Source organism: Cyprinodon variegatus, unplaced genomic scaffold (assembly GCF_000732505.1).
Source record: "Cyprinodon variegatus isolate N-32 unplaced genomic scaffold, C_variegatus-1.0 Scaffold416, whole genome shotgun sequence".
Taxonomy (NCBI): domain Eukaryota; kingdom Metazoa; phylum Chordata; class Actinopteri; order Cyprinodontiformes; family Cyprinodontidae; genus Cyprinodon; species Cyprinodon variegatus.
In genome coordinates, this window is record NW_015150869.1 from 1 (window position 1) to 17525 (window position 17525).

The 17525-nt window shown below is 41.7% G+C and overlaps 1 protein-coding gene across 4 annotated transcripts; it reads right to left on the reverse strand.

Annotated features, from left to right (window-relative positions):
- Positions 1-49: 49 nt before the first annotated feature.
- LOC107093259 (axin-2-like) lies at positions 50-16181 on the reverse strand. Of its 4 annotated transcripts, none has more exons than XM_015388222.1 (12): positions 15958-16181; positions 15383-15642; positions 14720-14727; positions 13757-14641; positions 8620-8760; positions 5804-5906; positions 4116-4256; positions 2265-2677; positions 2024-2164; positions 1713-1946; positions 1519-1608; positions 50-557 (listed from the first exon to the last, which is right to left on the reverse strand). In XM_015388222.1, the coding sequence occupies exons 2-12, from the start codon at positions 15410-15412 to the stop codon at positions 428-430; spliced, it is 2316 nt and encodes a 771-aa protein (XP_015243708.1). In that variant the 5' UTR covers positions 15413-15642; positions 15958-16181; the 3' UTR covers positions 50-427. The 4 variants fall into 4 exon arrangements, with proteins under 4 accessions (XP_015243708.1, XP_015243707.1, XP_015243706.1 ...); XM_015388221.1 differs by having other exon boundaries at positions 54-557; positions 1713-1943; positions 2024-2173; positions 15958-16179; XM_015388220.1 differs by having other exon boundaries at positions 58-557; positions 2024-2173; positions 15958-16178.
- Positions 16182-17525: the final 1344 nt, after the last annotated feature.

Here is a 17525-nt window from a genome sequence, read left to right on the forward strand (position 1 = left end):
AAAAAAAAAAAAAAAAAACAGAAAGCAGAGAGTTATGAACAGCTATTTAAAAATAACCTGTATATCAGGCTATAAAAGGGCAGAGAGAGCAAGGCTTTCTGCAGATAACAGGAAGGCTAAATAGGCTGCAGCAAAATTCCTCCATTGTATTTCTGAGCATTAACCTCCTTATTTCATTAAATAAAATGTTTCCGTTTAAATTTGTCATGTAATACGAAGAGTATATTTCCTTTTTATTTTTCCACTTCCACCACAGTAAGATCATAAAAAATATTTTGGACATTGTTAAATAAAGCTCTTGAAGTGAAATCAGAATAAATTTAAATGGGTAAATCTGAACTTTATGAAATAAAAAAACATACTTTGGATCAGTACATGTCTATCCAGAGTCATTTAATATATGATTTGTTGTGTCACTGCAGCACATTTACCTATAGTTGCCTTTCTTGCTCAGCTGTTCTTTGAAGTGACCCAAGGTGAGGCAGTGGGTCTTCATCATGCTGCGATACGGAATTTCCTCACCACAGAAAAAGTACGTTACCACCAGCTCCTTTGACCTGAAATTTTGAAATAATATTAGCTTTTAGACAAAAAAGAGAATAAAAATATTTAACAAATAAGATAACAAAAAGTCGCTTGCAGAAAGGTAAACCAGAGAAACTAAGAGATCTTGCCACTAGGTTAGCACATTAAAAACAGCGGAGGTAATATGCAAAACAAAATCTTTTGGTTCTGGTGGTGTTTGTATTTCAGAAAAATGGGAGACATATATATATATATATATATATATTTAAAGCATGTATCATCTTAAAAAAATTAAAAAAGAATTAGAAGAGAAGCCAAGAACTATTTTGACTCATTACATGAGGGACGCATGAATAACGGGCTGGTTATACTCCGCAGCAGTATGTCGCAGTGAGCTTGACGCAGATATTTTTGATTTATGCCCAATTTGGAAGCGCGGTCTGCACTTTGTTATTCCATGCCACAACAACAATCACGAACTAGCTGTGGTCTAGATACGGCTGAGGCGGTGAGGAAGTAGGGGCAAGTTTTTCCAACAACGGAGGGACATGAGGGCAAAAAAGAGCTGGGATCCAGGTGCAAAAAGGATCCCAACGTTCTCGTGCACCTCTCTCCTCTAGTTGCTCCAACTTCACGAATCTTTTTCCACAATGACAGTCATACAAACAAAACAAGCCGGTAAGGTACCAAACAGTAAATACGCATAGAGTAGAGCGGAAGTAGATTTGACCAATTAGATGCCTCCTGTCTGTGGTTGCCTACAATTTGGGAGAGGTGCAGCAGAGTGTCTGCAGAGGGGGCAGGGACGTCTCTGTGTTCACTGCGACACATACGCAGACGACCAAGTTTCGAAGTATAAATTTAGCCTCTGTAGAAATCACTTAAGCAGATATCAAACCAGATTTAATAGATAGAGGTGAGTAGAAAAAAACAAAAACAAAATAAAGGCACATAGTTGAGATTATTGAAATCAGAGCCAAAAAACATACATACTCTTCTGGGTTGGTTTGAGTGGTGCCTGCACCAGTTCCAGCCGGTGGAAGGCTCCTGTCTCTCTGAAGGCTACTAGACGCTGTTGAATGCCTGTTAAGGAAAAGCTATGTTAAAAAACTATCCCCTTAAATTATTTTATTATTGTTATAAAGATATTCAAGACATAACATATTCCTTTTTGATTAAACTAGCACCTTTGCTTTGGCGGCTTGGAAACCTCTTCCAGTCTGCGACAGGCCTCCTCAAGCTGTGCCAGGGTGTTGGGAGGCGGTAAGGGGGGCATAGCAGTATCCTGGATGAAAGGATGGCCTGGGTGATGGCCGCGAAGGTGACTCCCATTGCAAGTGCCAGCTCCACCCCAGGTGTTGGTCCTAGCTGGCAGGATTTTGGAGTCAAGAGGGTTGATCTTCTTCAGGCCTTGAGTGCTGCTGAAATGAGAAAAATTCAGGTCAGTATGGGACGTGGTTTAGATCTTCTACTGTACCTATGAACTTGTGGAACTTGCCTGTGTGGCTTGTGCTTGCCCTGCCTCTCGCTCTCTAAGATCCACTGCCAAACATTCTGAGAGCGGTCGGTGGACACCATGGGAAGACATGGTGAAGACACACCCTCACCAGAGGCCTTCAGTGGTCGCCTGGAAAAAGTGCTGCAGCAACTGGAGAGTCAACAGTGAGGCATTAGGACCCAGCAGTATTCAAATAGCACAATCTCAAAACAGAAAGAGGCAGCTAGGATGCTGTACTCACGCAGGTGTGAAGTCGGAGTAATTGGCACCCCCTTGAGGGCAGAGGCACTGCACGCGCTGAGCCATTTCAGTCTCTATCTGCTCTTTCGTCTTGGGCCCAGCGTGGTGATGATGTATGTAGTGATGGTGGATATGCTTTGTGGATTGCCTGCCTGTCATCAGAACCTTAGCCGGACCGTGATAAGCACCAAAAAGACTTCCATGGCCGGAAGACACCAGAACGCCGGTCTGATCTGGAGAACGTGAACGCGGCGAGTGCCGCACCACACCAGGTGACTGACACCCGGGGGTCTTCAGGACACGTGAAAGGTGCTCATCTAAGATGGCCTGGGGGTCTTCCTCACACTGGCCTGCAGATGGGAGCAGGGGATGATGGAGGGAATTGCTGCTGCTGCCCTCCTCTCTTTCCTCCTCCTGTAAGCCAAAAAGAAAAGGCAATAGACTAAACATTAATAATCACAATTTTGAGGAACTTCTGTGTCAGCTTCCATCCACTTCTATCAATCATCCTATGAAGTCAAAGAGAGCAAACGCCTGAATAACTTGATGCGAGTTTTCTCCTTTGCTGCACTGTTATCTTCGCTAACAGGCTTTGGGTGTCCTTCATCTATAATGCAGAATCTGCCTGTGCTTCACAAAGAAACTGGCACTACACATATTCAGCAAATGTGCCACTAGAGAGCAACTAAGTGCTATTTAAAGGCACTTAAAGTGTGTCTAGAAACATAAGTTTGAAAGTTTCTTCTTCCAAATGAAATCGGGAAGAGCACAAAAGAAGAGCGAAGAAGCAGCTAAACCCAGACAAACTTTGCAATCCCACGGCACATACCCTGTTCTTAGTCATGCTAAAGCTGGCGTAAAGGCATTTGGAATGAAGTTCAGAACCACTGCCTGAAATTAATTGGATCCAAGTAGGAATTTACAAAGTGGGAGGCATATTTGAAGTCGACTATTTTTGAGGAGGCACAACGCCTGGCAGAGATATTCACACTCATTAACCATTCCACTTCTTATCTGTTCCACAGGACACGGCTTACGTGTGAAAGGAGGCTTTAGTCAGATCAGACTAAAGTTGAACCTTTTTCGTTAACAGGCAAATGACGACCTGAGCAGGAGAAATATGTTGAACACACCATCTTAATTTTACTAATACTAATTTACCTCTTGGAATGACCTAGTCAAATCCAGACTTAAACGCTGTTGATAATTTGACTTGAACATTGATGTCTGCAGATGCTCAACATCCAGGAAGTTTGCCATTATTTCAAAAAGGAAGTATAGATAAACATTTCTTCACATGAACAAATCTAATAGCGAGGAGTTGCAAAAGACTGTAATTGCAGAAAAATGTGATGCAATGCAGATTTTAAAGGTATAGTGGAGGATTTTCTTTTTATGAGTGGATTATCAAAATAGGTGGTCCTCGTAATATTCAATCATTCTAGTGATATGTTTACCTAAGGCCATCCTACGTGCTCGTCCCAGGTAGATATCTTGAAAAAATGCAAATCTTCTTTAAGTAAGCTTGTAAGAGCGATGCAAACAGCAGCTTTTAAACAGAGCATGCACGAGGAGAAATGGGCTTGTGCACGATCTTGCATGCGTTTAATAGGTGTTCCCTCTTTGGAGTGGGTACAGCGTTGTGCATGTTTTTTTTTTTAAGTGGAAAGGGTGGTTCTTTTCAAAAAATTGCTAAAATCCTACCCTATACCTTCAATATCATGTAATTTCCACTTCACAATTCCAGCTTGTGGTGGTATATCACATAAAGGTTTGTAATTCTGATGTGTCAAAATGTAAATGAGTTTGAATTGCATCAACAGTTTTGGAAAAGCGCTTTTCTTTTGCTTACCTCCTGAATTTGCTGCAGCCTCTCCTCCAGTGAGCTCATTGTGTCCTGCTCTCGCTTCAGCTTCTCCAGTTTGGCAATGAGCTGGGCGGCAAAGGCCGAGGGCTCGACTGGGGTCATCTCCTTAGGCAGCCGGTGTGTCCTCTGGAGAGTAAACAGCACAGAGAAAGAGACTTTAATAAGTGTGCAAGTGTGGCTACTTGGTGTTTCAGATGGATGCAATATGGTGCATTAATCCATTGCCCTTGCCCAAATCGTTTCTCGTTCCAAAAAGCCTTAAACTTTTCCAAAAAAAAAAAAAAAAAAAAGGACATAATACATATGCCCTTGGCCTCAAGCTAACCTGAACCTTTCTTGCTGCCCATCCCATCCCAGATCTCATCATGCCCAGTGCCCTTGGCGGTGCCAAGCTGCCGGGAGAGAGGAAAAGAAGGGGGTAGCTATAGCAGGGTAGCAGTTGGTCTCGCTTGGAGGGGAGGCCCCCTGCCTGTACCCTCTGTAGCCCAACCAAACCATCAGCAAGGCAGCCTCTGAAGTCAGCACACTTCAAAGGGCCCTTGTCAAACATCAAACGCACACTAGGGGAGGGAGGGACACACGGCTCTAAATCTCTGAATAAAAGCCAGATATCGACGAAGAAGAGAGAAAAAAAGGAGGGGGGCGAAATTAACAGCATGAAGAGAGAGGAAGAAGATTGAGATGTGTGTTTGTGGAGTGGCATTGGTGGCAAAGAAGGAAAAGAGAGAGAGAGAGAGAGAGAGAGAGAGAGAGAGAGAGAGAGAGTAAGGAGACAGAGGAGTCAAACACTGGGAAGATCTGAAGGAAAGTAGTAATTTATTTCCAGGCTGCATGCAGGGCAGCTCAGAGGTACTCTAGTCACATTATCCTCCTTTTTCTTTAACTATATGCGCTGTCTTCTCTTTCTCCATTTCATACTTTTTTGTTATTTGGCACACTGGCTTTCTTGATTTTGACTTTTTTTGTTGTTTCATCTCTTTGTAGACATGATAAAGGGAAGGAGAAAAAAGGCAAGCGGAGCTGCTGGCAAAGGAGCGCCAGCCCTGCACGGAGGCCCCTGCTGCCTGGGGCTGGTGCATCATGGGAGACAGAGCCATCTCCAAATCAGGAGGGAGACATTAAAGAGGAGCAAGTGGAAAAGAAAGACAGAGGGAGAGAGAAGGATAGATGGAGAAAATTGTGGCAAACATAAAATGCAACTACGAACACACATACATCCCCTCCAAAACAACACATACCTGTGTTTGGATAAAGAAAGACAAAAGAAATGCGTGTTTGATTTTCTGCTTCCTAATCTGCATCAACCTGTTTTGACCCAGTTATCTAAACCACCCAACCACAGCTTAAGCAGGTCAGATAATATCTTACATCAAATGATACACAGACTTTCTCAAACACACAAAAGGAAATTGGACCGTATACACATGTTTGAGGGATCCTTGGTTTGTAAACTGACATTATGATGATTTTTTACATGAAATTGACTAATGCTTCTTTGGCAATATGGCTAACCATATAGCCAAAGAAGCAAATTAAATGGAAAGAACCTTAAACATCAGTTATGCAGATGTTTATTTTAGGGATTCTTTGAAAGTAAATAATTGTTTATAATTTAAACCTAAAAACACTCAAGTTCTTGCGGGCAAAAAAAGATTGTAATTAATGAAACTTACAGGAAAGTGTGGCAGCGTAACTTGGCCGTTGATCTTAATGTTTCGATGCATCTCTCGCTGGAGCTGCTTCTTGGTCCCCATCTTGTACGGAGGGATTCCATCTCTGCAAAAACAACAACAACAAAAAACCACATATTTAATATTATATTATTGTTACCAGCTAAAAAACTAGGATTTACTTTTGCTACATTATGCTTATTGTATCAAAGCACATCTATAACAAGAGTGCTTAGATTGAAAGAGAAAAAACATACAAACTTGGCACCAACATGTGATTACCTACTAGAAATATTAATGAGCGTTAAACTCATCACTGCTTTGTATCAAATGTGTGTTAACAATATGGAGTTTGATTACGTCTTTGGAGAACAGGTTATATCTGTGTGACTGTGTGAGATACCAATATCTTTAAAACAAAGAAATAAATTCATGAAAAGTTTTCATTTCAAACAGTTTTAGTATTGCATATTTACCATGGATACGATTAGTGCTGCTTAAGGAAGTAGACAGTGATATGTGTTTCCATGAGAAATGTAAAATGAAAGGTTCAATAGCTTGTAAATAATTTCTAAATCAGTCAGTTTTACCTTTGAGTAATTTAATTTTAACTTTGCTGTGCTCTGATGCTTTATTGTTTTCTGCTATAGGTCATATTCTTGAACTGCTCTTTCACTCCCTTAATGAACCAATGACAACTCTCTACATTTGTGAGATATTGCAGTTGTCTTTCACTTCTACAGTTAGTTTAACAGAAAAAAAATTTAACAGATTTAGCTTTCATATGTTTAGTGGGTAGCTACAAAAGACCACAGCAACTTGCCAAGTTCTGGATCAAGTTGTTTTTGGTTGGAAACTTTGAAAAAAAATATTTTTAGCAAGCGATGCTAAATGACTCTGGACAATTAGGACAATGTGTCTGGATATTGTAGGGATCTAACTACCTTGTCCACCCATTCTGTGTGACGGCTTCCTCCAGTCAGCTGCCACTTATGCTTGGCCCATTATTGCGGCCGTTTTGGCCGCTCAGAAGAGTCTGACCTAGCCCAAATGCTACTTTTTTTTCTGCTGGCTCTTTGAAATCTCACACTCATGCACATATGCACCCGCTGCCATCTTCGTTTGGCAAGCGCTCCGCAACGAGTCTCTGATCTCAGCAACATCAAAAGGCTGGTTTGTAAGATAAGGTAATGTTTGAAGTTGGTGCAGCAGCATTCCCCAGAGTCCAAGTAAATCCATAAATAAGATATAAGCAAAAAGAGAAAAAAAAAAATCCCACCCCTCCACCTCTGCTACCATAAACCTTTCTTAGAGCTTCTCTTTTTAAAACCCCTCTCGTTTTTTTATCTGGGAAATTAGATTCAAAATCGCAGAAAGTCTTTTAACTGCTAATCAAACTGTTCCTTTGAATGAAAAGGAGACAAGGACGAGTTAAAAAATAGGACAAGTACTGCCGTTCAGCAGTTAAGCCATTTGTTACATCTGAGGATCTCTACCACATTTATGTCAGAAATATTTAGTAGTGGCACTATGACTCATGCTTCTTCTACCTAACAATTAACGCTTCCCATCTATAAACCATAAACCCTTAAAAAATGGAAGTAATTACAGGACACCTTTCAAAAGTGAAACCCAAATGGAGCCCCCGTGTAACCAACAAAGCTCACAAAATCCTTCCTGACTGACTACAATATTTATCAATACAGAACATCTGAGACCATATGAATGGACAGCAAGAGAAAGCAGCCGTAAACTCTTTTACCGTTTCATGGGCCCTCACTTTTATGGGGAACTCCTATTCAAAGGTGCAAGTCATTTTCAAAGCAGCCAGTCACCCTCTTATCCCACTAAGCTCCCCTCACCTAACAATAGGCTGAAAGCGATTCAGTTAAGCCCTTTATACTCTATGCACTTTATTTTCTCACTCCCTTGCACTTGGATCCTCACCACTCTCGCTTCCAACTTTGAAGGTGGAGGAGAGAAGCTGTAAGGGTGGACTAAACTGGCCAGGAGGAGGAAGAGAGTTGAGGGGTGGGGGTTCCTTATGTCTTGCCTCAGGGGCCTAGGAATGAGTAACCCCCATGAAAGCCTCGCAGACACATGATCTCAGCACGGCGCAGAGGCCAGTGGCAGGAAACCGAACCACCATGTGAGTAAGCTTTCTTTCATTTGGTGCCAACATTTTTCAATGACTTTGTCTTGAGACCCGAATGGCCAACACACCCCCCCTCTGCAGGTCTTCAAAGGGCAAAAGCGATTTGATAATATAAAAAAGTCTGGTGGCAGAAGGGTGGGTGGGATGCGTACATATCAACTTTGAGGAAAACGAGGCAACGCCTCCACCCACATCAAGATGTTCTTTTTTTCTCCCTTTTTTCCAGCCTGCAACACATCAGAATAAACTTCAAAAGGCCTTCAGAAGTAATGACTTTCCCAGAGTTATCTCCCCTGAGGCTGTAGTAACAACTTCACATTAATAGAATTACCTGGAGTCAATCACAGAGGATAATTAAAATACATTACACACCATTATTCTTCGGCAATGCAGTCCATTGGCCCTGAGGAAAAGCCAAGCTTGCTGGATTACAAGGCCAAATATTTTTCTTTACACCCCTGGACTTTTTCCTGGGAAGGTGTTGACTGAAATCTGGCCGGTTTTCATACAGATACGATGGAAGTAATAAAATTGCACAGAGCTTTGGATGTGATCAGCTTGGATTAAAATAAGCTTCCTGAAAAAGTTGTAGCTTCATATCCAGACTCGTCTGGGCCTTTATTTATTTTTGTGCATAAGATATGAATAAAAGCACGATACTTACACACTGCTGTCGGTCATTGACAATGAATCATCCGTCGCTGCATCGCTTGAGATCTCACTGTCATTGGCACTGGTGGCGGGGGCAAAAACGTAGCCAGAGTTGACAAAGTACGGGCTGGCAGGGTCTCCCCGTCGTTGGGACCTGTGCAAGATACAAGGGAAGGTGTTAAACACATGGTCCCCATGGGTGCGGCTGTGAAGAAGTGCTTCCTCCATGACAGTTGTTAAGTCAACACTTAGGCAACAGCTTTGCAGCTGCACCAGTCAGAAAACAAGATCAATGACTGATCAATGACTGACAACTCAAGTACTATGATATTATTTTTTATATAGTGTAATAAATGGATCAAAACCAACAACTAAACCAATGTTTGACTAACTTAAACATCCAGCAACACATCTTTGTTTTTACTTTACTGTTTAAATTTTTTTTTTTGAAATCTAGGAACCAGCTTAACCATTTTCTTTTTCGGGAAGTCAAAGTAAACGAAGTCAGCCAGAAAGAGACTAATCAGTATATGTTAATATTTGGAAGAATTTTGGGTGTATAACTAGTTCAGTTCAACTTTTTTTCCAAATGCTGAACACAATTCTAAAACTTGTTGCTAATTTGCCTGCATAATATGGCACAATTCTTGTATTTATTTCTCCTTTTTGGTCTCCATTCTGACTCCTATTAGTTATATATTATACCTATAACACTTAGACTTGCCAGATATAAATTGAATGCCCTATGATAAGTTTAAATAGTTTTAAAGTGCAGCTGGGACATTTAGTTTCCTTTACTACTTCTTTAAAAAAGTCTTTAAAAAAGCATACAGATTGTAGTTCGGTAAATAAAAGACAAACCTTTATTTAAAATATTTTCTTATATGTTCTTGTTGCACTGGCTTCCAAAACTCCCATATTAAAGTGAGGTTTGAGAACCAGTGTTTTAACTTCTCTAAAGTTTGGGTAAAAAGTATATAGTTTTTGGAAATGGAACTGAACAAAACATGTCTTTTTTTCCAAACAGCAAAGAGCATTATAGTGGTTTTCGGGTTTGTTGTAGTTTTAATTGTAGCCCCAGTTAAATTAGCACTGTAAAAATGCACTTAAAGGGGTCAAAGAATGCAAAACCGACTTCACTTTGTCATAGATGTATAACGATAGTTCAGTGGGTGAAATGGACGTACAGAGAAGTTCAAACCCTATCGACACATCCTTTCTCTGCTAATCTCACAATTCTAAACTTCCACCATAAAATAGGCGAATCCAAACGAAGCTCTGAATTGACATACAGAAAAGCCCACTGGTTCACTATCGTAAATGCAGTGTTCCAGGCTGCACACAGAATGGGTCCATTTTTCAGTCCTCCCAAGGATCCGAAGACTCGACAGGCATGGATTATTTTGGATTATTTTTGTATATCAGAAGATCCCTGCAAAGTTTGATACTCAGCTGTTTGCTCTAAGCATTTCACTGAAGAAAGCTTTTAAAATCTCGGACAGTTCAAACCGGATAGTCCAAAAAATAGACTGGACCGGACCAGGCTTTCGAAAGTAGCCACGAACTCTGGGGCTGGTCCGGGAACCCCGGCAGCCGGGGACTGAGAGACCGAACCGTGTCCAGGCTACCGTCACCGGGTCGGGTTTGGTCGCTCCATCCCTAGCCCCGGAGCTCACGGCTCGGTTCGACTACATGCTGCACTGTAGTCGACCAAAGTCCCGGATCATTTTGAAATTAGCCCCAGAGGTGTTTTTTTCGGTATGAAAAGTAGGACATGACCGGGGAAAAAAGGATGTCTGGTCACCCTACCACATCAACAATTTGATGTTTCAGTGAGTGAGTGCTTGTTGCTATGATGCGTCTTTGCTCAGCAGCTTCACTCGTAAACCAACCAATCAGCGCACAGCTTATCTAAATATTAATGACCATACCATAAAAGGAATAAAACATTCTAGGGCTTTTAACCAGTCTTGCATTAGGGCTTATAGAACAGCAAATATGCTATTTTCAGCCCAACCAATGTTACACACCCTATTCAGAGACCTTAAGGACCAGCACCAAATACCCTATATAATCATTCAATGACCCCTTTAAACTCAAATATTTGGGACCACAAGTCAAACCTTTTGAGCTTCCTGGATTGCAATCTGGGAGGTTTGGGAACCAGTACTCGAACATAGTTTGTTGCGTTTTTTTCCTGATATATAAATCAATAGTGTGAAATATGATCAGTCATATTTTCAAGGCCCTTACTAATCTAACATATAGGGGCTCCAGCCGTTTGTTTTCCCTAGACTCCTAATCTTTCCCACTTTCACCTTCCCGGGAGCATTTTCTTCTCCATCTCTCTTTGCTATCAGCCAGTCTGCCCTCCTGCCCCTCCCTAGCCACCTCTTCCCTGCCTTCCTTTCTAAAGTCTCTCTGTCTCTTTGCTTTCTATCCTGCTGTGTTGCATTCCTGCTCCAGGAGTGAAGGGGTGGACAGGGAAGGAGAGGAAGGGGGAACTTGAGCTTAAGAGAGGGAGTGAGGGAAATAGGGGGAAGGAGGGCCCCTTTCTTTATGAGAATGCCTTCTGCCGGGAGAGCTGAGGAGAACCCCAGCATGACTAAAGCCATAGGCCCCAAGCACAAATCTGACCTTTGGAGAGTCCATGCAAAGAGTCAGGTATTTAGCACAGCTGGGCTCTCTGCACATACCCTCCCTCTCTCTCTCCCCATGTTTCTTTTCTTTCTTTCATTTACCCCCTTCCTGTTTTCCCCTCCTCTTGTCTCCCTGTCTCCTTCCAAAGCATGCTAAGTCTCTGTCAGACTGATCCCCCCCTTTCAAACAGAAAAAAAAAAGATAAAAGCGCAGGACAGAAATGAAAGAGAAGGGCAAACACTGACGCACACAAATCCATTGCAAAGCGGGATCTGTGGTTGGAGTGGCGCAACTGAGACGAGGATGTTTTGTCGTGTCGTTCTACCGCTTTGGAGTCTGGGAGCGCTGGAGGTCCCTCCAAAAAAGTGACGAGGGGAGTCTGTGCAGTGGCAAAATTAGTTCCACATGTTTGAGATGGAAATTGGTTGACCCACAGAGACTGTGAGGGGCAGTGGGAAAGGGGGACGAAAGGGTAGAATGATCCCTCTCTCTCTGTACCTGCTATTCTTTTTAAAGAGGAGAAAAAAGATTGCGGGGGATCACACCAGGAAACCAGGATATGCCCACATGTCAACAAACCCTGCACTTATTGGTTCCCCTGCTCCGCACATGGGCACCTCTTACCAAATGAGGAACAGTTGTTATCTCACATCTGCTGACATGAGGAAAAACTACAATGGGACAAGTTGGAAATGAGTTACTACACTTAGTCACTGATTACACAAAATCTTTCATACATGTGCTCTAGCATGTGTCAGTTTGAGATTCTTATGGTGAGATAACCGTGAGTAAAAAATTAAAACATGTCCTCAGTGCCTCAGAATTTTCATACAAAAATGTACAACATGATCTGATTGTATTTGAGGTAGCAGCTGTTTGGCAGTTGCAGAAGCAATATGAAGCATTGCCCTTAATCTTTCCTTTCATTCCTGTCTTTGATATTGTTTTTAAACCTTGGTACGCCCATAATTTGGAAAATATAAAAATGTCGGACTGGAAACAATTTCTATATCTAAGAATATTCTAGAAACAAACAATTATTCCTGCAAGAAAGGCAAAAATACCTGAAACATCACAGATTGTACTTTAAGCCAGCTAGCCAGCAATGGGTAGCTGAGAAAGGGCAGGGCTGCATGATGAAGTCAATGAAAACCTAAGTCACCTCAGCACTTCTGTGACATGTCACAGCACCCTTGTCAAAACCTCATTATCCCTTGATGTCAATAACTATCTATTCCAGTAAGATAATTAAAAAAAAAATCTACAAACTTGACATGTTCTTACAAAACAGGAATATAAGGAAATAACTCCAGAAAAGACAAGATATTTGCTTGACATAACAAAGTATATATACATTTAAATCTCATTGAATGAAGCCTGACACAAACAATCCCAAGTTTTGGATAATGTTCCTGGGCTCAAAAAGATTGCAGCTGAACAATAAATAGAATGTTTTCTTCAAATAAAACTCAAATGCTTTCTGCAAACAGTTTGACTTTCATATTAGACCAAAAGAGTGATATCTGCAAAAGTTTCTTTTTTCTTGCTATCTTTAAAACTATTTTTGCTTTTCAAAAAGTTAAGTAGGTTCTATGCTATTAAACGGAATGTGTAGAGAGGGCAGAATAAATACTGATAATTTGAAATTTTGTCTATATATATCTATATATATATATCTCTATATATATATATAGATATATATATATGGTACTTGATGTAGCTGTAACAGTCATGAGGTTTTGGTGTCTGAGTTCATTCCTGAACCGGAGGAATGGTTTCAAAGCACAGGAAACTTGAGCAAGCCAGCAGAGGGCTGCCTGCAAGACACCATTTACTTAAAAGGAAGGCTCAGATGCATTGATGTTTTGTACCCATCCCCGCCCCTCCACCCCTCCAACCTCTTGACTAACTGCAAGGCAGGAGGGCACAAATATACAGCCATGTTCCTCTGAGACCCTTTGATCATGTGGTTTTAACTCCCCTCAGTCAAAAGTAAAAAAAAAAAATGCACCAACGAATTACCCAGAGATCAGAATCAGCCAATTTTCTGACTGACTGTGATCAGTTAACAGTAGTACACAGTATTTATTAATTATATCAAATGATGGATGCCAATCTTTTTTGGTCTAAAGAGATTCCATCTAATGGCTGCCTTGAACTACCTTTTTTAAATTAAATACGATTCAGAAGAGGGTTAGAAAAGTTAGCTTTGATAAAACAACAGGGTTATTGTATAATGTTTTAACTTCTGACTAGATTTAGAAACCTACCTCATCTAATGGCCATTTTTTTTATATTAAATGTGCAATAACAGGAATAAAAATTATGTGCAAAAATCAGACCTTACAGAAAACCTAAAATTAGTATCAGCATCTCTAGAAACAACTGCTTCATATTTAGACAGTTTGATGAGGCTGTGATGGTGCTGATTAAAGTATGGAACATTGAATGCATCAAGCAGTTCGGAATCTGATCACAGGGCTGCAAGGTGAGCAGGAATGAAAAGTTACCTGTAGGTCTTCTCCAGCACCTCAGCTGCTGTCCGAATAGTAGCAGTAGCCCTCAGGTTTTTTGCAGACAGTCCCACTACAGACCCCAATGCCTTTGCCTTCAGGTCACTGCAACTCCACTCCTCTTCCTCCATAAGAGGAGGAAGGTATCCACACATCAGCTTGAGGCTGCCCAGCGCGCCGTGGTTCATGTAGGCGGCGTTCTCGCAGCCAGTGCGCACGTATTCGAGGTATATGTCAGAGGTCAGGAACATCTGGTACGCGTTCTCCTCCATGTGGGACTGGATCTCCGTCTGAGCCTGATCGAACATGGCCGAGTCTATCTGCTGCTTCTTGATACTGTCCCGGATAAAGGTCTTGGTTGCCGGTTTGAGCTGCTTTGCCACCACGCTGTTGTTCTCGATGTACCGCTTGAAGATAACTTTGGCAACTCGCAGCGTTTTGGTATCCTTTAAGTCCATCTGCCTGAAGCCGTTGCAGGCGAACCAGAAGTCCAAAGTGTCGACGCAGTGCTCCCGCTCCAAGAAGGTCCTGAACAGGTGAGCGCCGTCCAGGTCGCCGAGGAGGAAATGCAGAGACTTGGTCCATCGGACTAGGGGCGAGTCCGGGGACGCGCTGCCCTCCGGCTCTCCGAGTCCATCCTCGTTCCTCCGCGGCGTGGAGCCAACAAGAGCAGCAACAGCGGGGAGATCTTTAACTTTGCTCTGGGCTCTCATTTTGCTGCATCTGTTCGGGTTGTAGCATGACGCCTCTCCCTCCTCACCCGGCACCGGAGGACGAGGAGCATCTTCTCGGAAGCTGCCGCTGATGTGCTCCGTGAGCGCCCTGCTCATGGCTCCGGCTGCCTGTGTGAGAGTGCCGCCGTGGTGCCTCCGCTTCAGCTCCCCCACCCTCCCAAAAAAAAAAGAAAAAAAAAAAAATCCTCCTCACTCTCTAAAAGCAGCGGGGGAGCTTCTCAGCTCCTCTTCACTCTGAAACACAAAGTATTGATCTAATCAAAGCCAGATCCTGCCTGAACTTCAAAAGATAGACATCAAGTAAACAGTCCCTTTCAAAAAAAAAAAAAAACGAAATAAAAAAGAAAGAAACTCGAACGGTTCACAGAGAAAAGGGAAAAATGAAAGATCTTTTTCTCCCTAGTTTCATTTATCTATTTATAACCTAAATGAAAGATCAATTGCAGCCCACATTCTCTATGTGCATTGATCTGCCACATCAAAAACATTTCACCGGAATAATCATCTCGCTAACTCTCTTCATAGACTCGCATACTATAGTGGATTTACACGTGTTCTCCTAACGAGTCCGTGTCACAGGCTTCAACTCCAATTAATTCCCGATCACACTCACAAGCGCGCGCGCACCTTGTCCGCACAGATCTGATCTGCACCGCGGCTAACTTGGTGGGAAGCACAGATCTATGCGCGATTATTATCAGTCATTCATTTCTTTCTTTTTCCCTTTTACAGTCCGGAAACGCGTCTAAACTATCAAATACTACGGTGATCTGTTAGAAGCGGAGGTAAATGGGGGGGAAACGCACCATAATATGAGCAAGTGAGAATAGATGGCAAATTAACTCAACAAGCAGCATAACACACACACACAAAGAAAATATACACATACCATGGCAGCGCAGAGCAGAATGAAATCCATAAAAATTCAAAAGAAAGTAAAGATCCAAGTCCATTTCGACTCAGTCCAAAACTCTCCGAGTGGTTATATAGTCCCAGTGAAGAGTGACGGGCGGACTTATACGAAGGCTCTGCCGCGCCGCACGCACGTAAAGCAAGCGCTGGTACTTGAACGCACCCTGTCCCATTCAACAACTGACCTCAGAGTAGGCAGGCTCTCCGCCTATGTAGATCGCCGGGGGTGTTAAAAATCTGAAAGAGGGTGGAGAAGAAGGGGGGTTGGGGGGGTCACACGTTTCTTTTTTTTTTCTTCTCTTTTAATCCAACCAAAAGAAGAAGCACCACCCGACAAATATTCCCTTTTTTTTATCTTGGCTACACATTCATGCATTCATGAGCTCTCTCTCTCCCCCCAACACACACACATAAGCTTCTTATCTATCACACCGTATTTCTCGCCCACAAACAAGAAACACAGCCCGCATTTCTCAACTTCAAAGCTGAGCAGCAGCACATCAAAGCGGCCGAGAGAGGGGGCCTGTGGAACAGCTTCCCTATACAACTCACCATCCATGTTGCCGCTCTGATTAGAAAACGTTAAAGTATGGTCCCAAACAAGCAGCCTTGGCTTCGGTCCCTGTCCTATCCTATTGGAGAAGTTTAATTCAGCCGCAAATAAAATAAAACTTCCTTTTTTTATTTTATCCTAATCGTCTCTTTGTCTCCACAGGTAGGTGTTTCAAGAAGTCATGGCAGGCGGTTGAAATCCTCGCGGCTGTTTCTACACCAACTGGGCTAAAGGTTTAAGTGCGGACTTCAAAGCGAAGAACCGCTGGCCTGGTCCCGGAAGAGACATAAAAAAGCGCAACATCCCCGACTTCACGTTTATAAGCGAAATAAAACACGGATTAACCGCCGGGTGGCGAAATAATAACACAAAACACAAGATTATAAACTGTTTTCCATAAAAAAAAGCTATCCTAAAATTTAAAGTTACACGTGTATGATATATTTTTTTTGAAAATGTGCAGAAGGAAGGACTAAAGTAGTCTGTCAGGACCTTATCAAAGAAAGCAATCTTCAGCCAACTCCCTGAGGCTTTGGAGCGTCAGAATTAAGTGATCCACTGCATCAGGACTTTTATCCTAAACTACCCCTCTGTAGCAACACAAAGTTTCAACAGGGATACAAAGAAAACAAAAGCAGTATTGTGGTTGACTGTGACCTTCTAAAGTGACAGGAGTACAGCCACCTTTGCGGGACCTTTGTGATCATCTAATTTTAACATTTATGAGATATTTTTGTATTAGACAGAGGTACCTCTTGAACAAATTAAATCCCCATATTCCATCTCTAAATATATATGAAAGCCATCCTGCTTAAAGATAAATAGAGGCAGACAAACAGGTCAAAGTGTAAATATGGATGGGAAGCAAAAAGTCTTCAGACTTGGAAAACAAAGTCCAGTGGATTGTTTTTTTTTAACTTTTTTGGAATAACTATGACTTGGATGACTGAGAATCTTCACCAGCATCTGTTGCCAACATTTTGGTGGTAGACACACAAGTAGTATATTCTAACCCTCAGTGGCTCATGGATGCTTTGGCAGAAAAAGGGATATCAACATACTATTTGGCAGGTGTTCATAATGTTATGCTTCTTCGACATATAGTGAATTAATGTCTAATATCCCTTAAAAACATTTTTTTCTACTTAACAATTGTAGATTTCTCAAAAAAGATGATTAAATGTGTGTAAACACATTTTACAATTAGTTTACCAAACCCTGCCCAGTTTAAAAGCAAAATAAATAGGTACATAAGGCTGAAGAACCATTAGAGGGCACAAAGTAGCCTTTTTGAATGTAGAGGTGACACATGGTACTTTTGTCAAACACACATGATGTTGCTTAACAGAAGGGAGTTAAATAATTTATTACGGTAAATAGGATTTTAAATCTTTGTGACATTGGTTTCTCCTTATAAATTAATATATATGTATGTAGGATAATATTCATACCCTTTTTTTTTTTAGAAATAAATATTAATCCATTAAAACAACAGTTGTGAGATATATGGTTAAAATCTGAAAAAATAGTGGATGCTTTAAAACATTGCCTGGTTTTTCACACTTTA